This window comes from Aegilops tauschii, chromosome 1, assembly GCF_002575655.3.
Source record: "Aegilops tauschii subsp. strangulata cultivar AL8/78 chromosome 1, Aet v6.0, whole genome shotgun sequence".
In the NCBI taxonomy this organism is placed as follows: Eukaryota; Viridiplantae; Streptophyta; class Magnoliopsida; order Poales; family Poaceae; genus Aegilops; species Aegilops tauschii.
In genome coordinates, this window is record NC_053035.3 from 38,767,324 (window position 1) to 38,791,302 (window position 23,979).

Sequence of the window (23,979 nt, forward strand, 5' to 3'; positions counted from 1 at the left end):
GGCGTTGGTCGCCGGGAAAAAAGTGTGCTCCTTCTTCCACCTCCGTCCGGCGTGAGAGAGAGAGAGAGAGCGGCAACAACAATTGGTATCTTGAGCTTGGTGTCTTGGGCGTGTTTGCCGTGCCGGAGGCGTGGCAGCGATGGCGGCGCTCGCCGGCAGCTGCGCGACGGAGCTCCGGGCCGTGTGTCGGCCCATGGAGGTGGGCGGCGCTGTGGCTGTCATGGCGCGTGGCGGAGGTGGCGGGCGGTGACGTCGTACGTGCGACGACCGCGGAGGCCGCCGATGCACTGCATGGTGGCGCGGCGGCGCAGCACTGCATGGCGGCATGGAGGCCGCGGCGGTGCAGGGCAATAAGCCGCGGCGGCGAGCCGGGCGCGACCGGTGCGTGTTATGGGTGCGCACTGGACGCGTTGGGACCGCGGTCGCGCGGTGAGCGCACTGGTGTGGTCGGGCTCGTCGGGCGCGTAGGATGCGCGCGGGACGTGCGGGACGCACTGGTGGGGTCGGGCTCGTCGGGCGCGTCGGGTGCGCGCGGGACGTGCGGGACGCACTGGGGCGGTCGGGCGCATCGGGTGCGCGCGGGACGTGCGGGGCTTCGAGGGACGTCAGGCGTGTGTCGCCGGCGGAGGAGGAGCTCGGCGTGTGTCGCTGGAGCGTGATGGAGCATGGTGCGACCGGCGTCGTTGTGCCAGGTCGGGTCCGCGGGCTGGGTCACACTCGTGACGACGACAACAATGGGAGCTGCAACAACTCCGACGATGGCGAGATCATGGCTTAGGTGGTGAGTGTTGGCAATAAGCCATGCTCGCAGGCGGTGGCGACCGGTGTGAGCGCTTCCAGATCAAGTCCATGGCAGACGTGGACGCGTGTGCGCCATCGGGCCGGTTGGTGATGGCCGAGTCGTCCGCGAGAAGCTGGCAATGAGCAACAGCGTCAGGCATGCAGTAGTTGGGCAGCCGTGCAGTGTGGACGTATGGATGTGCATGTTGTTAGTTAGTTAGCTAGGTGGGTGGACAGCCCGGTCGTGTGGCCGTTGTGGGAGTAGCTGACGGATTAGTGGGCATGCGTGTACGTAGTGGCGCCGAGTTGTGTGGCTGGCTCGTGTGTGTGCCGGAGCTAGTTTGGGTATAAAAAGCCCCCTCATGTACTGTTTGTAGTTGCGCTGGTGAAGCTCCCAGCCGTGATGTAGCCTGTGTGCTGAATATAAAGGAGGCGTATGGACGCAGGGAAAAAAGTGTGCTCCTTCTTCCACCTCTGTCCGGTGAGAGAGACCGCGGCAACAACAAAGGCGGTCTTTCTGGATTCTCAAAAAATAAAAAGCGGCCTTTCCACCGTTAGCAGTGACAATTTAGATGTGTAAAAAGTTCTACAACCATGGGCTTATATTAGTAGTACAAGGGGCTATTTGTCGAGATGAAAATGGCCAGTATCTCAGATCATTTTCGTTGTCTCCACTTCACACTCCAAACGCTGGAGAAGCATGCGCATTGGCTGACGATCTGAACATCAATCGGATGTTGATCTTCAATCGTACACCATCTATTTGTGAGATATTTGAGTGTACAGTTGTATTTATGCCCAAAAGGTGATGACGGAACCGCTTTTCGACACACCTCCAATATTTTGAACTCATTTGATCTTTCTTGGCGGTCACATGAAGAGTGATATCATGTCATGTCATATCCTCATTGTTGGCATAATTTGGGGGCTAAATTGCTTTCTTCCTCTAACCAGAGGCATGGAATTGATCCAATTCATCATCTTAGCCCGCCTCATCCTATTGCTCAAAGTGCACCGCCGACGTGTGATATGTCTCGAGTGTATCTACGTTTTCAAACACTTTTGTTTTCTTACTTTAGCCTCTAATTTGCATGATTTGGATGAAACTAACCTGGACTTGCGTTGTTTTCAGCAGAACTACTATGATGTTTTTGTGTAGAAATAAAAATGCCCGGAATTCTACGGGGATTTTTGCAGAATTATTTTGAAATAAATAAAGATTATTGGAGCGAAGAAGTACTGGAGGGGGGCGACCAGGCCCTCATGCGGCTAGGTGGCGCGACCACCCCCAGGGTGCGCAACCTGCCATGTGGGGCCCTTGGCCACCGCCTTGATCTAATTCCAGCACTATAAATTTCCGTATATCCCAGAAAAAATCATAGAAAATAATCATCACATTCTATAATACGGAGCCGCCGCCTTCTCATGTTCTTAATCAGGAGACCTGATCTGGAGTCCGTTCCTGGCTCCAGAGAGAGGCATTCATCACCGTTCTGATCGCCAACCCTTCTCCATCAACAATTTCATGATGCTAACAACTATGTATGGGTAATCTTCTGTAGGCATATGGAGGTAGATGGAAATGGGATGAGATTTCTTATGTAATTGTTGTCAGATTTGTTAAGGCTTTATCCCTAGTATTCACTATGTTCTAAGATTGATGTTGCTATGATTTTGGTATGCTTAATGCTTGTCATTAGGGTACAAGTGCCATAATTTTAGATCTGAACCTATTATATTTTTATGAATATATGTGAGTTCTTGATCATATCTGCAAATTGTACGCATCTGTTATTGTTATGAACGTTAGACCCCCAGGTGACAATAATTGAGATACTCTACAAGAATGACCGCAATTTGAGGAATTCATATTCACTATGTGTTATTGCTTTGTTCTGGTTCTCTATTAAAAGGAGCGCCTTAATTACCCTTAGTTTCCATTAGGACCCCGCTGTGACAGGAGGGTAGGGCAAAAGATGTTATGTAAGTTCTTATCGCAAGTACGTATGACTATATACGAAATACATGTCTGCATATGATTCATGAACTGGAGGTAGTTTGTTATCCCTTTAGGTTATGACCGTTACATATTGAATCTATTACTAAAAAAATCTATTAATAAAAATTTCAAAAACCTCCATTCTACCTATATTTTGTATTTGATTCTATTCAAAATACCCACATTCTATTCGTATAAGCTATATGTTCTATTTTATTCAGAAAACCTACATTCTACAATCAAATTCTACCTAATTTTCTTTACAAAAATTTCTATACAGAGAGAGGTGGGAGGAGGGAAGAGTGAGGAGGGCAGTGGGAGGAGGGAGGAGAGAGGAGGGTGGCAGACAGGGGAGGGGGAAGGGCGGCCGGAGGAGGAGAGGAGACTGAGAAGGGCAGTGGAAGCAGGGAGGAGAGAGGAGGAGGGCAGTGGGAGGAGGGAGGAGGGCGGTCGGAGGAGGGAGAAGGGCAGTGGAGAAGTGAGGAGGAGAGAGGAGGAGGAGGGAGGAGGACAGTGGGAGGAGGGAGGAAGGCGGCCGGAGGAGGAGGGAGGGAAGCAGATAACTCGGTGGTGACGGCAGCGGCGGGCAGCGGCGGCGGCAGAGAGAGCGAGCGAGATTGTGAGGGGGAGAGTGAGGGAGAGAGGAACCGATCGACGGGGTGGATAAGGTGCCCATAGTAGTAGCGCGGGTAAGGAAACAATGCTGCTACTACTCATACTATATGTAACGCGGGACGGGATCTAACCCTACTGCTAGGCGGTGCGTGGAGCCGGGTCCGCGTATAAACAGTAGTAGTGCCTGTACTAAACACATCACTACTGTATTAGTGGGCTGGCACTGCTACTGTAGCCTGGCCCGGGGGACATGGTGGGGCCAATCTCGCAGCAGCGCCTGAAGAGAGTCTGCGCTACTGCTATCAGTGTATCTGTAGCGTCGGTATCCCACCTGCACTACTGCTACATACCAGTAGCCCCTGCTCTCTACCCATTGCTGCTGCTAAGAGTCTACCTATAGGGTTTTCCCTAGTAGTGTTGCAATCTAATCATTGGTCTTAACCAAATCACCCATCATACTATTTGAGAATTATTCGTTGTTTGTCGCCAATCGTCTGAAATGCACAAAAAATATCACTATCCACAAAAGATTGCGCAGTTCCGTTCATTCTTCCATTGTCACATTTCATCAATGGAGCCAATCAAAAGACAAGGGAGAAGTTTTTTACCAACAAGGCAAACCTACCATTCTTTGGTGCTCCACACTGCGGCAACTGTGCACCCGGTGAGGGGGGGGGGGGGGATGTTGGAGGCCTGGAGTCGACAACGCCAGTGTCGACAGAGGGTCTGCCACCTCTACACGCCAGTCATCAACAAAATGTTGGATGTGTGGTGGCATGTGGCCGTCGGGTGGGCGCAGAGTTTTTGGAAGGAGTAGGAGGCACAAAACATGGGTAAGTCATGCAATCCCAGACCATCATACCATCTTAGATTCTCGCTGGTTTACTGAAGGACAAAACTACACATAAACAAATATACAAAAACCTGAAAAATACACATGTGAAGTTTTTGAACATTTTCATTTGATACATATTTAACTTTATATTGGAGTATGTCGTTTTTTGCAATATATGAATATTTTCCAAATATTTAAGCTAATTCTGACAGCACACACGCGCGTGTGCGCACACACACAAACACACACAAACGCGCATCTCAATAACATATTTGTGGCATGCAACAAATCCTGATTATATGCAACAAAAAACATTAAAAAGTGTTTGCAACAAGGAAACAACATAAAAAATATACATAATAACACTGCTGGAAGGCCATGGGCAGGGAAGAGAGATAAAAACGTATTGCGCATGGTGACCTATTATATGCAAAGGAGGTGGGCAACATGAGTTCATAGTTTTTATGCACATGCATGCCATCTCAACACGAGGGAGTGCATGTTCGTAATATGCTCTAGAGGAAATACTAAAGATGTTATTATTCTATTTGCATGTTCATAATTAAGTTCATATCTCTGTGCTATAGTTGTAATGGTTCTTGAATGTGAGATTCATAGGAAAACTTGTTTGCATGTGTCATGTTTGGAAAGATAAACACTAATCAGATCTCCCTAGCTAGTCATGCCTTTGGACTAATTCATCTAGTGTTGATGGTTTGTTTTACTAACGATGAGCATTGTCATTGTAACAGGATGTTGACAGTAATGAGAACACACTGTTAGGGGTAACAATGGTGTTGGATAGAACCAACTTATGAAATATTGCAAGATCATGTCATCAATATGTTGTTGGTATTTTCTTATAAAGTGTTAACATTTACTTGTGTCCTTAGACCATGAAAATATCGTATACCGAATATCGGATGGTTACTTTCGGGTTGCCAAACATCACTCCTTAATTGAGTGATTATAAAGGTAACTTTTGGGTACGCCGAAAAAGTATGTTGTGGCATTCGATATGCCAAGACAGGGATTTGCTCCCTCGGTGATAGAGAGATACACTTTGGGACCACTCGGTATTACAATGTTCACCATCTCTTGCCAAGCATAGTGACAAAGGTGTTAGTCACAAGGACATCAGAATATGGAAATGAGAAAATAGTACAAATCGGTAACAAGGATAACTAGGTATTGTGGCCAAAGTGTTGATCGCAGAGACACTTTAAAAATTCGCCTCAAGTTATGTGACGCATCACGAAGCAAAGTTAATTGTATGCGAGAAAAAGCTCACTTGATAAAGATCATTGTTGGTATGCGTGAATTATTATGGGTGTCCCCGCTAATAATTATTGACCCGAAGATGTTCCGGACATGTCTGCATATTCTAAAACCTGTAGGGTCACATGCTTAACAACTAGCATCATGTAGGAGAACTCTGAGATGGCGGAGAATTATAGAGAAGGGCTCTTAAAGTTGTCTTCAATGATTTTGGAAGTGTTTCGAAAAGTCCCGGAATGTTAAAAAAGGTCACAGAATGTCCTGAAAGGCCCTGGAAGCTACTGCAGTGTTCTAGAAGGTTCAACCCCCGCTGCCTTGGGGGTGATGAGTGTGTTTTACAGTCATTCTCACCACTGTTTAAACCCGATAATCCTGGATATTCTGATAGAACCACTCTGATACTATAACTAATGACTAATAAAAGCAAAAGATTACGAAGCCCTTTATTTGTTTTGTTTCCTGCAAATGGACTTTTTAAGGGATGAAATCAAACATATCTATCTCTATCTCTACTACTCATAAAAGCACTAGTTGCAATTCTTCTAAACCCACCAATATTAGTGTACACATGAGAACCACAATCCTCCGATCTAATTCACTAAACTAAATCTAGCAATCTGCATTACTCTAGTGGTTGCCACGCAATGGAATGGCCAAGAATAAATGTTCTTCCACACCCCCACACACGTACAACCCGATCATTCCTCACACAATCGTCTCCTACTAATAACATGTCCAATATGAATGCTAGCGCTATCAAATAAGATATTAGTATGTAATGCGCTTAATATATTGCCTAATATTAATGAGCATTGCACGTACATGCATGATTAGTAGTTATGGAATAGAGTGAGTAACTTCATAATGCTTCATATTTACTTAGTAAACTTTAAATAAGAAATAAGCGCTCCCACACAAAACTTCATAATGCTCCATATTTACTTAGTAAGCTTTAAATAAGAAATAAGCACTCCCACGCAAAACTTCATAATGCTCCATATTTACTTAGTAAACTTTAAATAAGAAATAAGCACTCCCACGCAAAACTTCATAATGCTCCATATTTACTTAGTAAACTTTAAATAAGAAATAAGCACCCCCTTAAATAATAAATGCTTACTTTGTTCTGATGTTTCTGTATCTATATATAGCACCCGGTACGATTAAGCACATCACTTGTGTCCATCGATTTGTCCTACCATCACTTGTGTCTATCGATTTGTCCTACCATCTGGCATCTGCACATAAATCCTCGATCATACATAATGCGGCGAATGTTCGACAGCCAGATGACGCAAAGGCAGCAACGGTTCTGCTCCTTGTCTTTCTTTTATGCTAGGCATTATCCGCAGAATGTAAGTGTATATAATTTGTGTAAGTTCGTAACTGACTGTTATCATTGCCATTTTAAGCACATATCTGATGCAATGTATTCCTCCACTTGGTGTAGGTCGTGAGGTGCGGACATCAGACGACCGTCTTCCGGATGCCGAGATCGGAGACGGAAGCAACAAGAGCAGCCTTAACTTGTGTAAGCCTAACTTTTGCGGAGGTGGTTATCAACGCAATAACTGCTGGTGCTGTGAATTACCGTCCAGTGGGACTTGCTTTGGGTCGGTGGACGTTTGCTACCCAAACTGCCGCCGATAGACGCCCTGCGGTTCTTCAGCACAGACCACAGAGGGATGTGTGTTGAATTAGTTGGATGAGGCAAGTAAATAGTACTCTGAAAGAGACAGCCATACTAGAAACTAGACAACACAATTCTGATGCATGTCCGGCAGATGATTGGTAACAGAGTTTCTGTATAGGAGCCAATAAACTAATAATGTTTCTGTGTGAAAGGAAATGAATTGATTGAAATCTTCAGTCATGATCGTCTATTTACTATCTACATCTACTTATAAAAGTGTGAATTGAGCGAATTCAAATGATTCAATCACCTATATCCAAGCATTCCATACTGCTTCAATGATGTTTCCATTACATCACCGACAAACTGAAAACACTGTTAATTCTAATTTATTTTGGAAACGATGTGCATCAATTGTATTATTCTTGGAACAAATTAACTGCACAAATAATCTTTGTAATGTCTTTAATGCTATGGTTTCCTTGCTTCAAACACAAACACGGATTGAAACACTCACAAACATTAATACTTTAAGTGGAACAAATTAACTGCACAAGGGTTAGATAGATGCTCGATTACTATACTTGCTGTCTAGTGGTAGTAGTGAGATTTCGTCAGCGCCATGCCAGCGGTTACTAACAAACATGTACGCGCCTAATAATCAATAAATCTGCATGTACTACGTGTGAATGTGCTGGATTGTTATTAACCATACATCTGTAGCTCCAAAAATTCTGAAAAATTTGGAAACAATAAAATTTTTGCATAGTAGTATTGTGTAATTTTTTTTAGAATTTTTGCATGCTCCGGTAAAAAAATGTAAATTCACGCACTATAGCAAAAGTTTCTGTTTTTGCATCGCACATACCAACAAGCAATCTAATCATCCTAAAGACAAATCTTGGCACATTATTTTTATAATACAATGGATTTGTACAAGGGGGTAATTGTTTTAGTTAAAAAGTTTCTGTAATTCAAGATTTACGAAGTTTCCATGGGCATGAACACAGTTCAAGGAGCTCCCACACTTCAACGGTGCTCGTCTTTCTTACTTTGACTTTTATTTTTGAAAAGTTTTAAGTTCCACTTTATATTTTTTTTGTTTTTAAACTTTATAAAAGTGCACAACAGAAGTAAATGAATCTCTAAAACTTTTGGGTTGTCTTCTTGGCAGCGCTTTCTTTAAAGACATTAAGCTAGGTATAAAGTGCTCAAGGAATAAATCCACCCGGATGACAAGGTATATCAAAGCCAATTTTAATTAACAATGATTTGTAATTTAGTAGTGAGCACAAAGCAAGACATATCATGCAACAACGAAGTCTAACTCTCTTCCTATGCATCGGCATGTCATACAAGAACAATTCATGCACATGAAGTAAAAGCCAATACATAGCATAAAGAATTTATTGCAATTTTATCGTATTGGAAACATAAAGAGGTGGAGATGTAGTTCCTCTTTTATAATAATTGCAAGTAGGATCGGCAAGCACATGCATATTATATTCATCAAAATCATCATGTGTAACGTAAAACGCAACCAATCACTGTAATCCTTAATAAGAGCAAAATTTTCCGATATAGTGTAGTTTGGAGAATTCAAAAAGATAATAGGACTATCATGCATGGGTGCAATAGCAACAATTTCATTTCTAACATAAGGAACTATAGCAAGTTCATATTCGTAAGCATAATTCATATTGACATCTTGGCCACAAGTATAGCAAGCATCAATTTCATCAAAAAGAGATATTTTAAATAAATCCAAGGCATCATAGCAATCATCCTAGCATTCATCCTTCAGTAAGAACGAAGGGATATTAAACAATGTATAAGTTGAAGAATTACTCTCATTAGAAGGTGGGTATGGGTAGCTAATCCGCTCTTCGTCCTTTTGTTCTTCGCTCTTCTCATCATCTTTTTCATCCAATGAGCTCACAGTTTTATCAAATTCTTCTTCCATAGATTCATACAAAATATTAGTCTCTCCTTGGATAGCAGAGACTTTCTCAATAAACTCATTAATATCGGCATTATATTCATAATTCGCATAGCAATATTTAAGTATAGCAAAATTTTCAGGTCTGTAAACATCATCATCATAATCTTCATACTTTTCAAACAAAGATTCAATTTCATAAGCACCCTTAAAAGCAACGTTTAGATCTAACTCTAAAAATGGAACGTTTGGAGGTTAGTAAAATGGTTATAATTTTTCTATTTTGTATTAAAATGCTCATCAAAAAATACTTAAAATGTTCATGCATGTATTAGAAAGACTTTTATTGTATTAATTTTTTTTATTTAAAAGCACTATCATGCTTTTAAAAAATTCATCATGTAATAAAACATGTTCATCGCCACTGCGGTGTTGTGATGTTGGTGTGCTCGATGTGATAGTGTGTAAGAGCATCTCCACTCGCCCCCCCCCCCCCCCACCAGACCCCTTTTTTATCATCGTCTCAAAAAATCGGGCCAGTCGCGCCCCCATCGAGCATGGAAAATTGCATTATGTTGCACAGGAAGGAGATGTAGCTTTTGACCAACAAGGGCCAGAACCAGTATAAGTAGATGAAGAAGACCTCGCTACCGACAAAGAAGAGGAGCAGCCACAACAAGGAGACTGCACCAGGGCTCTATTGATGATACGGGTAGTCTCGCCGTGTCCCTTCGAGGCACGTCAGCCTTCATGAACATAAATTTCTCCAACTGGAGCCAAGAGTGGGCTCCTGACCAACCGCCGCAATTATCACGCCGGTTTGGGCTTGCAAAAGCATAAACTTGGGGGAGATCATCACCACTTCTCCATCAAGATGAGGCGGTATTTGAATTAATTGTAATGAGGTTGTACTTAAGCTGGTGGAGCTTCAAAACGTTCGTTGTGGTTTGTTCCAACACTTTGCTTTTGCTTTTGCTTTTCCTTTTTCTTTTTCTTTTGCCTTTGCGATTTTTTGGTGGCAAGTTAGTTTTTAAAAACCCCAAAACCAAAAAAATAGAATAAGATTTGCTTGCTCTTGTTCTTTATTTATCCCCTTGGAGTTCGTTTGCATTTTGTTTTCAGATGAGTTTATCTACGCCGGACAACGAGGAATGCAAGAGTAAGAAATATAAGTACGTAAACTCGCAACCGTGAAGGTATGTCCTACGACCCCATTTTTTGTACTAGAAATACTTAGAGTAGATGTAGTAGTCGTATGTGTGATCTGCGCAGATGGGAGTAAGTCTTGATAATTAAGACATCTAGTAGCTGAAATAATTCAGTATCCTTTTTTTGTTTAGTTTAGACAACCAAGACTTGCAGTGGGACTGTTTTTAAATGAAATGATATTAAGCAAGAATAACTATGCACAAGAGAAAGTCTTGGGAGTCGAGGAAAATTGTAGTAGAAGTGATGTTTGAAATGCTCAACCCCATGTTGGTAATTTTAATATACTTGATAGGACTTGTGGATTAAATTGTCTAGAGGAAATTAGTTGACGGGTGAACGAGATTATGCCAAAAATCTGTGTTGTATCTCTTACATGTGGTGCTTCAGCTTCTTACTGGTGCCATGGCCCCGCTACTCTATGCACGTGTATGTGTGTAAATATGGCTTCGTGATAACCCACAAGTATAGGGGATCAATTGTAGCAGCTTTCGATAAGTAAGAGTGTCGAACCCAATGAGGAGCTAAAGGTAGAACAAATATTCCCTCAAGTTCTATCGACCACTGATACAACTCTACGCACACTTGACGTTTGCTTTACCGGAAACAATTATGAAACTATTTGGCAAGAGTACTTTGTGGGAATAAAACTATGAATAAATTGCAAGGTAATAAAAGTGGATAGCTTTTGGCAACAAGAAAGTTATTTGTCCCTAGGCAATCGATTACAAGTACCGGTAATCATTCTTGTAATTTTATATGAGGGAGAGGCATGAGCTAACATACTTTCTCTACTTGGATCATATGCACTTATGATTGGACCCCTAGCAAGCATCCACAACTACTGAAGATCATTAAGACCGTGAAACCCAACCATAGCATTAAGTATCAAGTCCTCTTTACTCCTATACGTCATACCCCAGTTACTCGGGTTTAAGTTTTTGTCACTCTCGCAACCCACCGTAAGCGAACCATGAACATATTGCAACATCCTACAGCGAGGGCCCCTCATGTTTGCGCGAGAATGGAGGGCACCGTAGGACAGCACCATAAATAAAATATACAATCATACCAACCAAGATCACGAATAACCCACATGACAAAACGAATCTACTCAAACATCATAGGATAACCATAGATCATTGGGAAATAATATATGGAGTTGAGCACCATGTTTAAGTAGATATTACAGCGGGGGAAAGAGGTGTTACACCGCTGCATAGAGGGGAGAAAGTTGATGTTGACAGTAGTAAGATTGTTGATGTAGATCGCCATCCCGATCGTTGCCCCGGCGGCTCCCTGGCGCCACCGGAAGCGAGGGGGAGAGAGCCCCCCTCCTTCTTCTTCTTCCTTGGCCTCCTCCTAGATGGGAGGAGAGTTCCCCCTCTGGTCCTTGGTCTCCATGGCGGCGGAGGGACGGGAGCCCCTCCGAGATTGGATCTCCCTCTCTCTTCTCTTCTGTTTCGCGTTTTTTAGATCTGGCCGAAAACCGTTTCTTATATTCCCGGAGATCCGTAACTCCGATTGGTCTGAGATTTTAAAACGATTTATTTTCGAATATAAGCTTCCTTGCGCCCGAAGTAGAGCTCCAACTGACTTACGAGGTGGGCACAACCGACCACCACGCGCCTGGTTCAGCGGCCGGATCCTGGTGGGTTGTGCCCACCACGGGACTCCGTTTGCGGTGATTCCAACTCCCAAAAATCACATATATTCCAAAATAATTATTCGTAATTCTTTATCGCGTTTGGACTTCGTTTTATATGGATACTCCGCGATACAAAACAACATGCAAAAAACAGGAACTAGCACTGGGCACTGGATCAATAGGTTAGTCCAATAAATCATATAAAAAGTTGTCAAAAGTATGTAAAACTTGTATAATATTGGCATGAGACAATCAAAAATTATAGATACGACGGAGACGTATCAGCATCCCCAAGCTTAATTCCTGCTCGTCCTCGAGCAGGTAAATGATAAAAAGATAATTTTTGATGTGGAATGCTACCTAGCATAAACTTTATCATATGTCTAGTCATGTCATGAATATTAAGACATAAGTGATTCAAAGCAATAGTCTATAATTTGACATAAAGACATCAATACTCAGGCATCCCAACAATCATGTCTTTGAAAATATCAACGCTAAAGAAAGTTATCCCGACAAAATCATATAGTCTTGTCATGCTTTGTCTTCTTAATAAAAAGTATTTATCATGCACAACCCCGATAACAAGCCGAGCAATTGGTTCATACTTTTTAACGCGCTTCAGGTTTTTCAATCATCACGCAATACATGAGCACAAGCCATGGATATAGCACTACGGGTGGAATAGAGTATGATGACAGGGGTAAATATAAAGAAGACAAAAATGTAAGAAAGTCTCACATCGACGCGGTTAACCAACGGGCTATGGAGATGCCCATCAATTGATATCAATGCGAGGAGTAGGGATTTCCATGCAACGAATGCACTAAGAGCTATAAGTGTATGAAAGCTCAATATGAAACTAAGTGGGTGTGCATCTAATCCTATATTGAAAAATTCCCACTAGTATATGAAAGTAACAACATAGGAGACTCTCCATATGAAAAACATGGTGCTACTTTGAAGCACAAGTCCGGTAAAGGATACTAACAATGCCCCTTCTCTCTTTGTTTTTTTCTTTTTCTTTTTTCTTTCTTTTTCTTTCTTTTTTCTCCTTTTTCTTCGTTTTTTTCCCTTTTTTTCTCTCATTGTCCGGAGTCTCATCCCGACTTGTGGGGGAATCATAGTCTCCAACATCCTTTCCTCACTGGGGCACTGCTCTAAAAATGAATAATGATCATCACACTTCTATTTACTTATAACTCAAAAGAAAAAAATTACAACTTGATACCTATGACAAAGTATGACTCTATATGAATGCCTCTGGCATGTACCAGGATGTGCAATGATCTAGCATAACATGCATGAAAAATGATGAACGGTGGCTGAGCCACAACTACTATGTCAACTATATGATCATGCAAAGCAATATGCAAATGAATGCTCAAGTCATCAAACGGAAGCGGTGGAAGTTGCATGGCAATATATCTCGGAATGGCCATGGAAAAGCCATAATAGGTAGGTATGGTGCCTGTTTTGAGGAAGATATAATAAGGCTTATGTGTGATAGAGCGTATCATATCACGGGGTTTGGATGCACCTACGAAGTTTGCACCACGTCTCGATGTGAGAAAGGGCAATGCACGGTACCGTACGGGCTAGCAAATTGCGAAAAGGTAAGAGTGCATATAATCCATGGACTCACATTAGTCATAAAGAACTCATATACTTATTGCAAAAGTTTATTAGCCCTCGAAGCAAAGTACTACTACACATGCCCTTAGGGGGATAGATTGGTAGGAAAAGACCATCGCTCGTCCCCGACCACCACTGATACGTCTCCAACGTATCTATAATTTTTGATTGTTCCATGCTATATTATATTCTGTTTTGGACATTATTGGGCTTTGTTATACACTTTTATATTATTTTTGGGACTAACCTATTAACCGGAGGCCCAACCCAGAATTGCTATTTTTTGCCTATTTCAGAGTTTCGCAGAAAAAGAATATCTAACGGAGTCCAAACGGAATGAAACCTTCGGGAACGTGATTTTCGGAACGAACGTGATCCAGAGGACTTGGACCCTACGTCAAGACATCAACCAGGAGGGCACGAGGTAGAGGGGTGGGCCTACCCCCCCAGGCGCGCCCTCCACCGTCGTGGGCCCCTTTTGCTCCACCGACGTACTCCTTCCTCCTATATATACCTACGTACCCCCAAACTACCAGATACGGAGCCAAAAACCTAATTCCACTGCCGCAACCTTCTGTACCCACGAGATCCCATCTTGGGGCCTGTTCCGAAGCTCCGCCAGAGGGGGCATCGATCATGGAGGGCTTCTACATCAACACCATAGCCTCTCCGATGATGTGTGAGTAGTTTACCTCAGACCTTCGGGTCCATAGTTATTAGCTAGATGGCTTCTTCTCACTTTTTGGATCTCAATACAATGTTCTCCCCTCTCTCGTGGAGATCTATTCGATGTAATCTTCTTTTGCGGTGTGTTTGTTGAGACCGATGAATTGTGGGTTTATGATCAAGTTTATCTATGAACAATATTTGAATCTTCTGAATTCTTTTATGTATGATTGGTTATCTTTGCAAGTCTCTTCGAATTATCAGTTTGGTTTGGCCTACTAGATTGATCTTTCTTGCAATGGGAGAAGTGCTTAGCTTTGGGTTCAATCTTGCGGTGTCCTTTCCCAGTGACAGTAGGGGCAGCAAGGCACGTATTGTATTGTTGCCATCGAGGATAACAAGATGGGGTTTATATCATATTGCATGAGTTTATCCCTCTACATCATGTCATCTTGCTTAAAGCATTACTCTGTTCTTATGAACTTAATACTCTAGATGCATGCTGGATAGCGGTCGATGTGTGGAGTAATAGTAGTAGATGCAGGCAGGAGTCGGTCTACTTGTCTCGGACGTGATGCCTATATACATGATCATACCTAGATATTCTCATAACTATGCTCAATTCTGTCAATTGCTCAACAGTAATTTGTTCACCCACTGTAAATACTTATGCTCTTGAGAGAAGCCACTAGTGAAACCTATGGCCCCGGGTCTATTTTCCATCATATTAATCTTTCAACATTTTGTTATTTTCATTGCTTTCTATTTTACTTTGCATCTTTATCATAAAAATACCAAAAATATTATGCTATCATATCTATCAGATCTCACTCTCATAAGTGACCGTGTAGGGATTGACAACCCCTTATCGCGTTGGTTGCGAGGATTTATTTGTTTGTGTAGGTGCGAGGGACTCGCGCGTAGCCTCCTACTGGATTGATACCTTGGTTCTCAAAAACTGAGGGAATACTTACGCTACTTTGCTGCATCACCCTTTCCTCTTCAAGGGAAAACCAACGCAGTGCTCAAGAGGTAGCAAGAAGGATTTCTGGCGCCGTTGCCGGGGAGGTCTACGCAAAAGTCAACATACCAAGTACTCATCAGAAACGCTTATCTCCCGCATTACATTATTTGCCATTTGCCTCTCGTTTTCCTCTCCCCCACTTCACCCTTGCCGTTTTATTCGCCCTCTTTTTTTCCGTTCGCCTCTTTCTCGCTTGCTTGTCGTTATGGCTAGCTCGGTCTTTATCCCTTCATCTCCCGACTTTGAAGTCCTCCACTTCAAGCAAAGACAAGGGGAAAATTTAAAAGATGCTTGGTTTAGGATGCTCGAATCTTATCGTAATTGCAATATAGAGGGAGATTTTAAAATTTTGCTTCACAATTTTTATGTTGGGATAATCTTGCCCCATAGACAACTCCTCGATTTTTCCGCCTAAAGCAATTTTATCGATACTGATCCTAGCTTCGCTTATGAGATCATAGAGGGGATAGTGGGAGTTCTCCCCCTACAAAAAGTATCATCCTTTACCCAAGAAGAGACTCAAATCCTAGAGAAATTATGTGAGTTACAAAAAATTGTTGAACCTCTTAAAAGTATTGGTGGGAATATCAACCGCATGAATAATCTGATTACACTTTGCAATAAGCGGCTGGATACTTTAGATCAAAAGATAACCGAGCATAACTCCATTAAGAAATTGCCTACCAAAGATGGCAATACCTAGATCTATCCTTGCTTTTATGCCTAGCTAGGGGCGTTAAACGATAGCGCTTGTTGGGAGGCAACGCAATTTTATTTTTTTATTTTTTTGCTTTTTGCTTCTGTTTAGGAATAAATATTTGATCTAACCTCTGGTTAGATGTGTTTTTATGTTTTAATTAGTGTATGTGCCAAGTTTAACCTATAGGATCTTCTTGGATGATAGTTATTTGATCTTGCAGAAAATTCCAGAAACTTTCTGTTCACGAAAATAATTGTTAAAAATCACCAGAACGTGATAAAATATTGATTCAAATTGCTGCTGATAAATAAACAAATTTTCTAGGTCTTCCTATTTTTTCTGAATTTTTGGAGTTCCAGAAGTTTGCGTTAGTTACAGATTACTACAGACTGTTCTGTTTTTGACAGATTCAGTTTTTCGTGTGTTGTTTGCTTATTTTGATGAATCTATGGCTAGTAAAATAGTTTATAAACCATATAGAAGTTGGAATACAGTAGGTTTAACACCAATATAAATAAATAATGAGTTCATTACAGTACCTTGAAGTGGTCTTTGGTTTTCTTTCGCTAACGGAGCTCACGAGATTTTCTGTTAAGTTTTGTGTTGTGAAGTTTTCAAGTTTTGGGTAAAAGATTTGCTGGATTAAGGAACAAGGAGTGGCAAGAGCCTAAGCTTGGGTATGCCCATGGCACCCCAACAATCATGTCTTTCAAAATATCAACGCTCAAGAAAGTTATCCCTACAAAATCATATAGTCTTGTCATGCTCTGTCTTCTTAACAAAAAGTATTTATCATGCACAACCCCGATAACAAGCCGAGCAATTGGTTCATACTTTTTAACGCGCTTCAGCTTTTTCAATCATCACGCAATACATGAGCGCAAGCCATGGATATAGCACTACGGGTGGAATAGAGTATGATGACAGGGGTAAATATTAAGAAGACAAAAATGAAAGAAATTCTCACATCGACACGGTTATCCAACGGGCTATGGAGATGCCCATCAATTGATATCAATGCGAGGAGTAGGGATTTCCATGCAACGAATGCACTAAGAGCTATAAGTGTATGAAAGCTCAATATGAAAACTAAGTGGGTGTGCATCTAATCCTATATTGAAAAATTCCCACTAGTATATGAAAGTAACAACATAGGAGACTCTCCATATGAAAAACATGGTGCTACTTTGAAGCACAAGTCCGGTAAAGGATACTAACAATGCCCCTTCTCTCTTTGTTTTTTTCTTTTTCTTTTTCTTTCTTTTTTCTCCTTTTTCTTCTTTTTTTTCCTTTTTTTCTCTCATTGTCCGGAGTCTCATCCCGACTTGTGGGGGAATCATAGTCTCCAACATCCTTTCCTCACTGGGGCACTGCTCTAAAAATGAATAATGATGATCATCACACTTCTATTTACTTATAACTCAAAAGAAAAAAAATTACAACTTGATACCTATGACAAAGTATGACTCTATATGAATGCCTCTGGCATGTACCAGGATGTGAAATGATCTAGCATAACATGCATGAAAAATGATGAACGGTGGCTGAGCCACAACTACTATGTCAGCTATATGATCATGCAAAGCAATATGCAAATGAATGCTCAAGTCATCAAACGGAAGCGGTGGAAGTTGCATGGCAATATATCTCGGAATGGCCTTGGAAAAGCCATAATAGGTAGGTATGGTGGCTGTTTTGAGGAAGATATAATAAGGCTTATGTGTGATAGAGCGTATCATATCATGGGGTTTGGATGCACCTTCGAAGTTTGCACCACGTCTCGATGTGAGAAAGGGCAATGCACGGTACCGTACGGGCTAGCAAATTGCGAAAAGGTAAGAGTGCATATAATCCATGGACTCACATTAGTCATAAAGAACTCATATACTTATTGCAAAAGTTTATTAGCCCTCGAAGCAAAGTACTACTACACATGCCCTTAGGGGGATAGATTGGTAGGAAAAGACCATCGCTCGTCCCCGACCACCACTGATACGTCTCCAACGTATCTATAATTTTTGATTGTTCCATGCTATATTATATTCTGTTTTGGACATTATTGGGCTTTGTTATACACTTTTATATTATTTTTGGGACTAACCTATTAACCGGAGGCCCAACCCAGAATTGCTATTTTTTGCCTATTTCAGAGTTTCGCAGAAAAAGAATATCTAACGGAGTCCAAACGGAATGAAACCTTCGGGAACGTGATTTTTGGAACGAACGTGATCCAGAGGACTTGGACCCTACGTCAAGACATCAACCAGGAGGGCACGAGGTAGAGGGGTGGGCCTACCCCCCCAGGCGCGCCCTCCACCGTCGTGGGCCCCTTTTGCTCCACCGACGTACTCCTTCCTCCTATATATACCTACGTACCCCCAAACTACCAGATACGGAGCCAAAAACCTAATTCCACTACCGCAACCTTCTGTACCCACGAGATCCCATCTTGGGGCCTGTTCCGAAGCTCCGCCGGAGGGGGCATCGATCACGGAGGGCTTCTACATCAACACCATAGCCTCTCCGATGATGTGTGAGTAGTTTACCTCAGACCTTCGGGTCCATAGTTATTAGCTAGATGGCTTCTTCTCACTTTTTGGATCTCAATACAATGTTCTCCCCTCTCTCGTGGAGATCTATTCGATGTAATCTTCTTTTGCGGTGTGTTTGTTGAGACCGATGAATTGTGGGTTTATGATCAAGTTTATCTATGAACAATATTTGAATCTTCTGAATTCTTTTATGTATGATTGGTTATCTTTGCAAGTCTCTTCGAATTATCAGTTTGGTTTGGCCTACTAGATTGATCTTTCTTGCAATGGGAGAAGTGCTTAGCTTTGGGTTCAATCTTGCGGTGTCCTTTCCCAGTGACAGTAGGGGCAGCAAGGCACGTATTGTATTGTTGCCATCGAGGATAACAAGATGGGGTTTATATCATATTGCATGAGTTTATCCCTCTACATCATGTCATCTTGCTTAAAGCATTACTCTGTTCTTATGAACTTAATACTCTAGATGCATGCTGGATAGCGGTCGATGTGTGGAGTAATAGTAGTAGATGCAGGCAGGAGTCGGTCTACTTGTCTCGGACGTGATGCCTATATACATGATCATACCTAGATATTCTCATAACTATGCTCAATTCTGTCAATTGCTCAACAGTAATTTGTTCACCCACCGTAAATACTTATGCTCTTGAGAGAAGCCACTAGTGAAACCTATGGCCCCGGGTCTATTTTCCATCATATTAATCTTTCAACATTTTGTTATTTTCATTGCTTTCTATTTTACTTTGCATCTTTATCATAAAAATACCAAAAATATTATGCTATCATATCTATCAGATCTCACTCTCGTAAGTGACCGTGTAGGGATTGACAACCCCTTATCGCGTTGGTTGCGAGGATTTATTTGTTTGTGTAGGTGCGAGGGACTCGCGCGTAGCCTCCTACTGGATTGATACCTTGGTTCTCAAAACTGAGGGAATACTTACGCTACTTTGCTGCATCACCCTTTCCTCTTCAAGGGAAAACCAACGCAGTGCTCAAGAGGTAGCAAGAAGGATTTCTGGCGCCGTTGCCGGGGAGGTCTACGCAAAAGTCAACATACCAAGTACTCATCAGAAACGCTTATCTCCCGCATTACATTATTTGCCATTTGCCTCTCGTTTTCCTCTCCCCCACTTCACCCTTGCCGTTTTATTCGCCCTCTTTTTTTCCGTTCGCCTCTTTCTCGCTTGCTTGTCGTTATGGCTAGCTCGGTCTTTATCCCTTCATCTCCCGACTTTGAAGTCCTCCACTTCAAGCAAAGACAAGGGGAAAATTTAAAAGATGCTTGGTTTAGGATGCTCGAATCTTATCGTAATTGCAATATAGAGGGAGATTTTAAAATTTTGCTTCACAATTTTTATGTTGGGATAATCTTGCCCCATAGACAACTCCTCGATTTTTCCGCCTAAAGCAATTTTATCGATACTGATCCTAGCTTCGCTTATGAGATCATAGAGGGGATAGTGGGAGTTCTCCCCCTACAAAAAGTATCATCCTTTACCCAAGAAGAGACTCAAATCCTAGAGAAATTATGTGAGTTACAAAAAATTGTTGAACCTCTTAAAAGTATTGGTGGGAATATCAACCGCATGAATAATCTGATTACACTTTGCAATAAGCGGCTGGATACTTTAGATCAAAAGATAACCGAGCATAACTCCATTAAGAAATTGCCTACCAAAGATGGCAATACCTAGATCTATCCTTGCTTTTATGCCTAGCTAGGGGCGTTAAACGATAGCGCTTGTTGGGAGGCAACCCAATTTTATTTTTTTATTTTTTTGCTTTTTGCTTCTGTTTAGGAATAAATGTTTGATCTAACCTCTGGTTAGATGTGTTTTTATGTTTTAATTAGTGTCTGTGCCAAGTTTAACCTATAGGATCTTCTTGGATGATAGTTATTTGATCTTGCAGAAAATTCCAGAAACTTTCTGTTCACGAAAATAATTGTTAAAAATCACCAGAACGTGATAAAATATTGATTCAAATTGCTGCTGATAAATAAACAAATTTTCTAGGTCTTCCTATTTTTTCTGAATTTTTGGAGTTCCAGAAGTTTGCGTTAGTTACAGATTACTACAGACTGTTCTGTTTTTGACAGATTCAGTTTTTCGTGTGTTGTTTCCTTATTTTGATGAATCTATGGCTAGTAAAATAGTTTATAAACCATATAGAAGTTCATTACAGTACCTTGAAGTGGTCTTTGGTTTTCTTTCGCTAAAGGAGCTCACGAGATTTTCTGTTAAGTTTTGTGTTGTGAAGTTTTCAAGTTTTGGGTAAAAGATTTGATGGATTATGGAACAAGGAGTGGCAAGAGCCTAATCTTCGGGATGCCCATGGCAACCCCAAGATAATCTAAGGACACCAAAAAGGCAAAGCTTGGGGATGCCCCGGAAGGCATCCCCTCTTTCGTCTACTTCCATCGGTAACTTTACTTGGAGCTATATTTTTATTCACGACATGATATGTGTTTTGCTTGGAGCGTCTTCTATGATTTGAGTCTTTGCTTTTTAGTTTGCCACAATCACCCTTGCTGTACACACCTTTTGAAAGAGTCACACTTGATTCGGAATCTATTAGAATACTCTATGTGCTTCACTTATATTTTTGAGCTATATAGTTTTTGCTCTAGTGCTTCACTTATATCTTTTAGAGCACGGTGGTGGATTTGTTTTATAGAAACTGTTGATCTCTCATGCTTCACTTAGATTATTTTGAGAGTATTAAAATAGCATGGCAATTTGCTTTAATTAATATCATGAGAAACTTGATGCTTGATAATTGTTTTGAGATATAAAGGTAGTAATATCATAGTTGTGCTAGTTGAGTAATTGTGGAATTGAAAAATACATGTGTTGGAGTTTGTGATTCCCGTAGCATGCACGTATGGTGAACCGTTATGTAACAAAGTCGGAGCATGAAGTATTTGTTGATTGTCTTCCTTTGTGTGGCGGTCGGGATCGCGCGATGGTTAACTCCTACCAACCCTTCCCCTAGGAGCATGCATAGTAGTACTTTGCTTCGTGGGCTAATAAATTTTTGCAATAAGTATATGAGTTCTTTATGACTAATGTGAGTCCATGGATTATACGCACACTTACCTTTCGGTACCGCGCATTGCCCTTTCTAACCTTGAGAGTTGGTGCAAACTTCGCCGGTGCATCCAAACCCCGTGATATGATATGCTCTATCACACATAAACCTCCTTATATCCTCCTCAAAACAGCCACCATACCTACCTATCAGGGCATTTCCATAGCCATTCCGAGATACATTGCCATGCAACTTTCCACCGTTTCATTCATCATGACATACTCCATTATTGTCATATTGCTTTGCATGATCATGTAGTTGACATTGTATTTTTGGCAAGCCACCGTTCATAATTCTTTCATACATGTCGCTCTTGATTCATTGCATATCCCGGTACACCGCCGGAGGCATTCATATAGAGTCATATTTTGTTCTAAGTATTGAGTTGTAATTCATGAGTTGTAAGTAAATAAAAGTGTGATGGTCATCATTATTGGAGCATTGTCCCAAGTGAGGAAAGGATGATGGAGACTATGATTCCCCCACAAGTCGGGATGAGACTCCGGACTAAAAAAAAGAGGCCATAAAAAAAGAGGGAAAAGGCCCAAATAAAAAAAATGATGAGAGAAAAAGAGAGAAGGGACAATGTTACTATCCTTTTACCACACTTGTGCTTCAAAGTAGCACCGTGATCTTCATAATAGAGAGTCTCTCATTTTGTCACTTTCATATACTAGTGGGAAATCTCATTATAGAACTTGGCTTGTATATTCCATTGATGGGCTTCCTGAAATGCCCGAGGTCTTCGTGAGCAAGCAAGTTGGATGCACACCCACTTAGTTTCTTTTTGAGCTTTCATACACTTATAGCTCTAGTGCATCCGTTGCATGGCAATCCCTACTCCTCGCATTAACATCAATTGATGGGCATCTCCATAGCCCGTTGATTAGCCTCGTTGATGTGAAACTTTCTCCTTTTTTGTCTTCCCACATAACCCCTACCATGATACCTTATTTCACCATAGTGCTATATCCATGGCTTGCGCTCATGTATTGCGTAAGAGTAGAAAAGGCCGAAGCGCGTTAAAAGTATGAACCAAATGCTTGGCCAAAACCGGGGTCGTACATGATATGAATATTTTGTGTGGGGAAGATGGAGCATAGTAAGACTATATGATTTTGTAGGGATAACTTGCTTTGGCTATGTTATTTTGATAAGACATAATTGCTTAGTTAGTATGCTTGAAGTATTATTGTTTTTATGTCAACATTAAACTTTTATCTTGAATCATATCAAATCTGAACATTCATGCCACAATAAGAAGAATTATATTGAAATTATGCCAAGTAGCATTCCACCTCAAAAATTCTGTTTTTATCATTTACCTACTCGAGGACGAGCATGAATTAAGCTTGGGGATGCTTGATACGTCTCCAACGTATCTATAATTTTTGATTGTTCCATGCTATATTATATTCTGTTTTGGACATTATTGGGCTTTATTATACACTTTTATATTATTTTTGGGACATTATTGGACATTACTGAGACCGATGAATTGTGGGTTTATGATCAAGTTTACCTATGAACAATATTTGAATCTTCTGAATTCTTTTATGTATGATTGGTTATCTTTGCAAGTCTCTTCGAATTATCAGTTTGGTTTAGCCTACTAGATTGATCTTTCTTGCAATGGGAGAAGTGCTTAGCTTTGGGTTCAATCTTGCGGTGTCCTTTCCCAGTGACAATAGGGGCAGCAAGGCACGTATTGTATTGTTGCCATCGAGGATAACAAGATGGGGTTTATATCATATTGCATGAGTTTATCCCTCTACATCAAGTCATCTTGCTTAAAGTGTTACTCTCTTCTTATGAACTTAATACTCTAGATGCATGCTGGATAGCGGTCGATGTGTGGAGTAATAGTAGTAGATGCAGGCAGGAGTCTGTCTACTTGTCTCGGACGTGATGCCTATATACATGATCATACCTAGATATTCTCATAACTATGCTCAATTCTGTCAATTGCTCAACAGTAATTTGTTCACACACCGTAAATACTTATGCTCTTCAGAGAAGCCACTAGTGAAACCTATGGCCCCCGGGTCTATTTTCCATCTTATTAATCTTTCAACATTTAGTTATTTTCATTGCTTTCTATTTTACTTTGCATCTTTATCATAAAAATAGCAAAACTATTATCCTATCATATCTATCAGATCTCACTCTCGTAAGTGACCGTGTAGGGATTGACAACCCCTTATCGCGTTGGTTGCGAGGATTTATTTGTTTGTGTAGGTGCGAGGGACTCACGCGTAGCCTCCTACTGGGTTGATACCTTGGTTCTCAAAAACTGAGGGAAATACTTACGCTACTTTGCTGCATCACCCTTTCCTCTTCAAGGGAAAACCAACGCAGTGCTCAAAAGGTAGCAACCAC

The 23,979-nt window shown here is 41.4% G+C and overlaps 1 protein-coding gene across 1 annotated transcript; it reads left to right on the forward strand.

Annotated features, from left to right (window-relative positions):
- The first annotated feature begins 6,736 nt into the window (after positions 1-6,736).
- LOC141039271 (uncharacterized) lies at positions 6,737-7,455 on the forward strand. The gene is made up of 2 exons (XM_073506642.1): positions 6,737-6,862; positions 6,958-7,455. The coding sequence occupies exons 1-2, from the start codon at positions 6,773-6,775 to the stop codon at positions 7,201-7,203; spliced, it is 336 nt and encodes a 111-aa protein (XP_073362743.1). The 5' UTR covers positions 6,737-6,772; the 3' UTR covers positions 7,204-7,455.
- Positions 7,456-23,979: the final 16,524 nt, after the last annotated feature.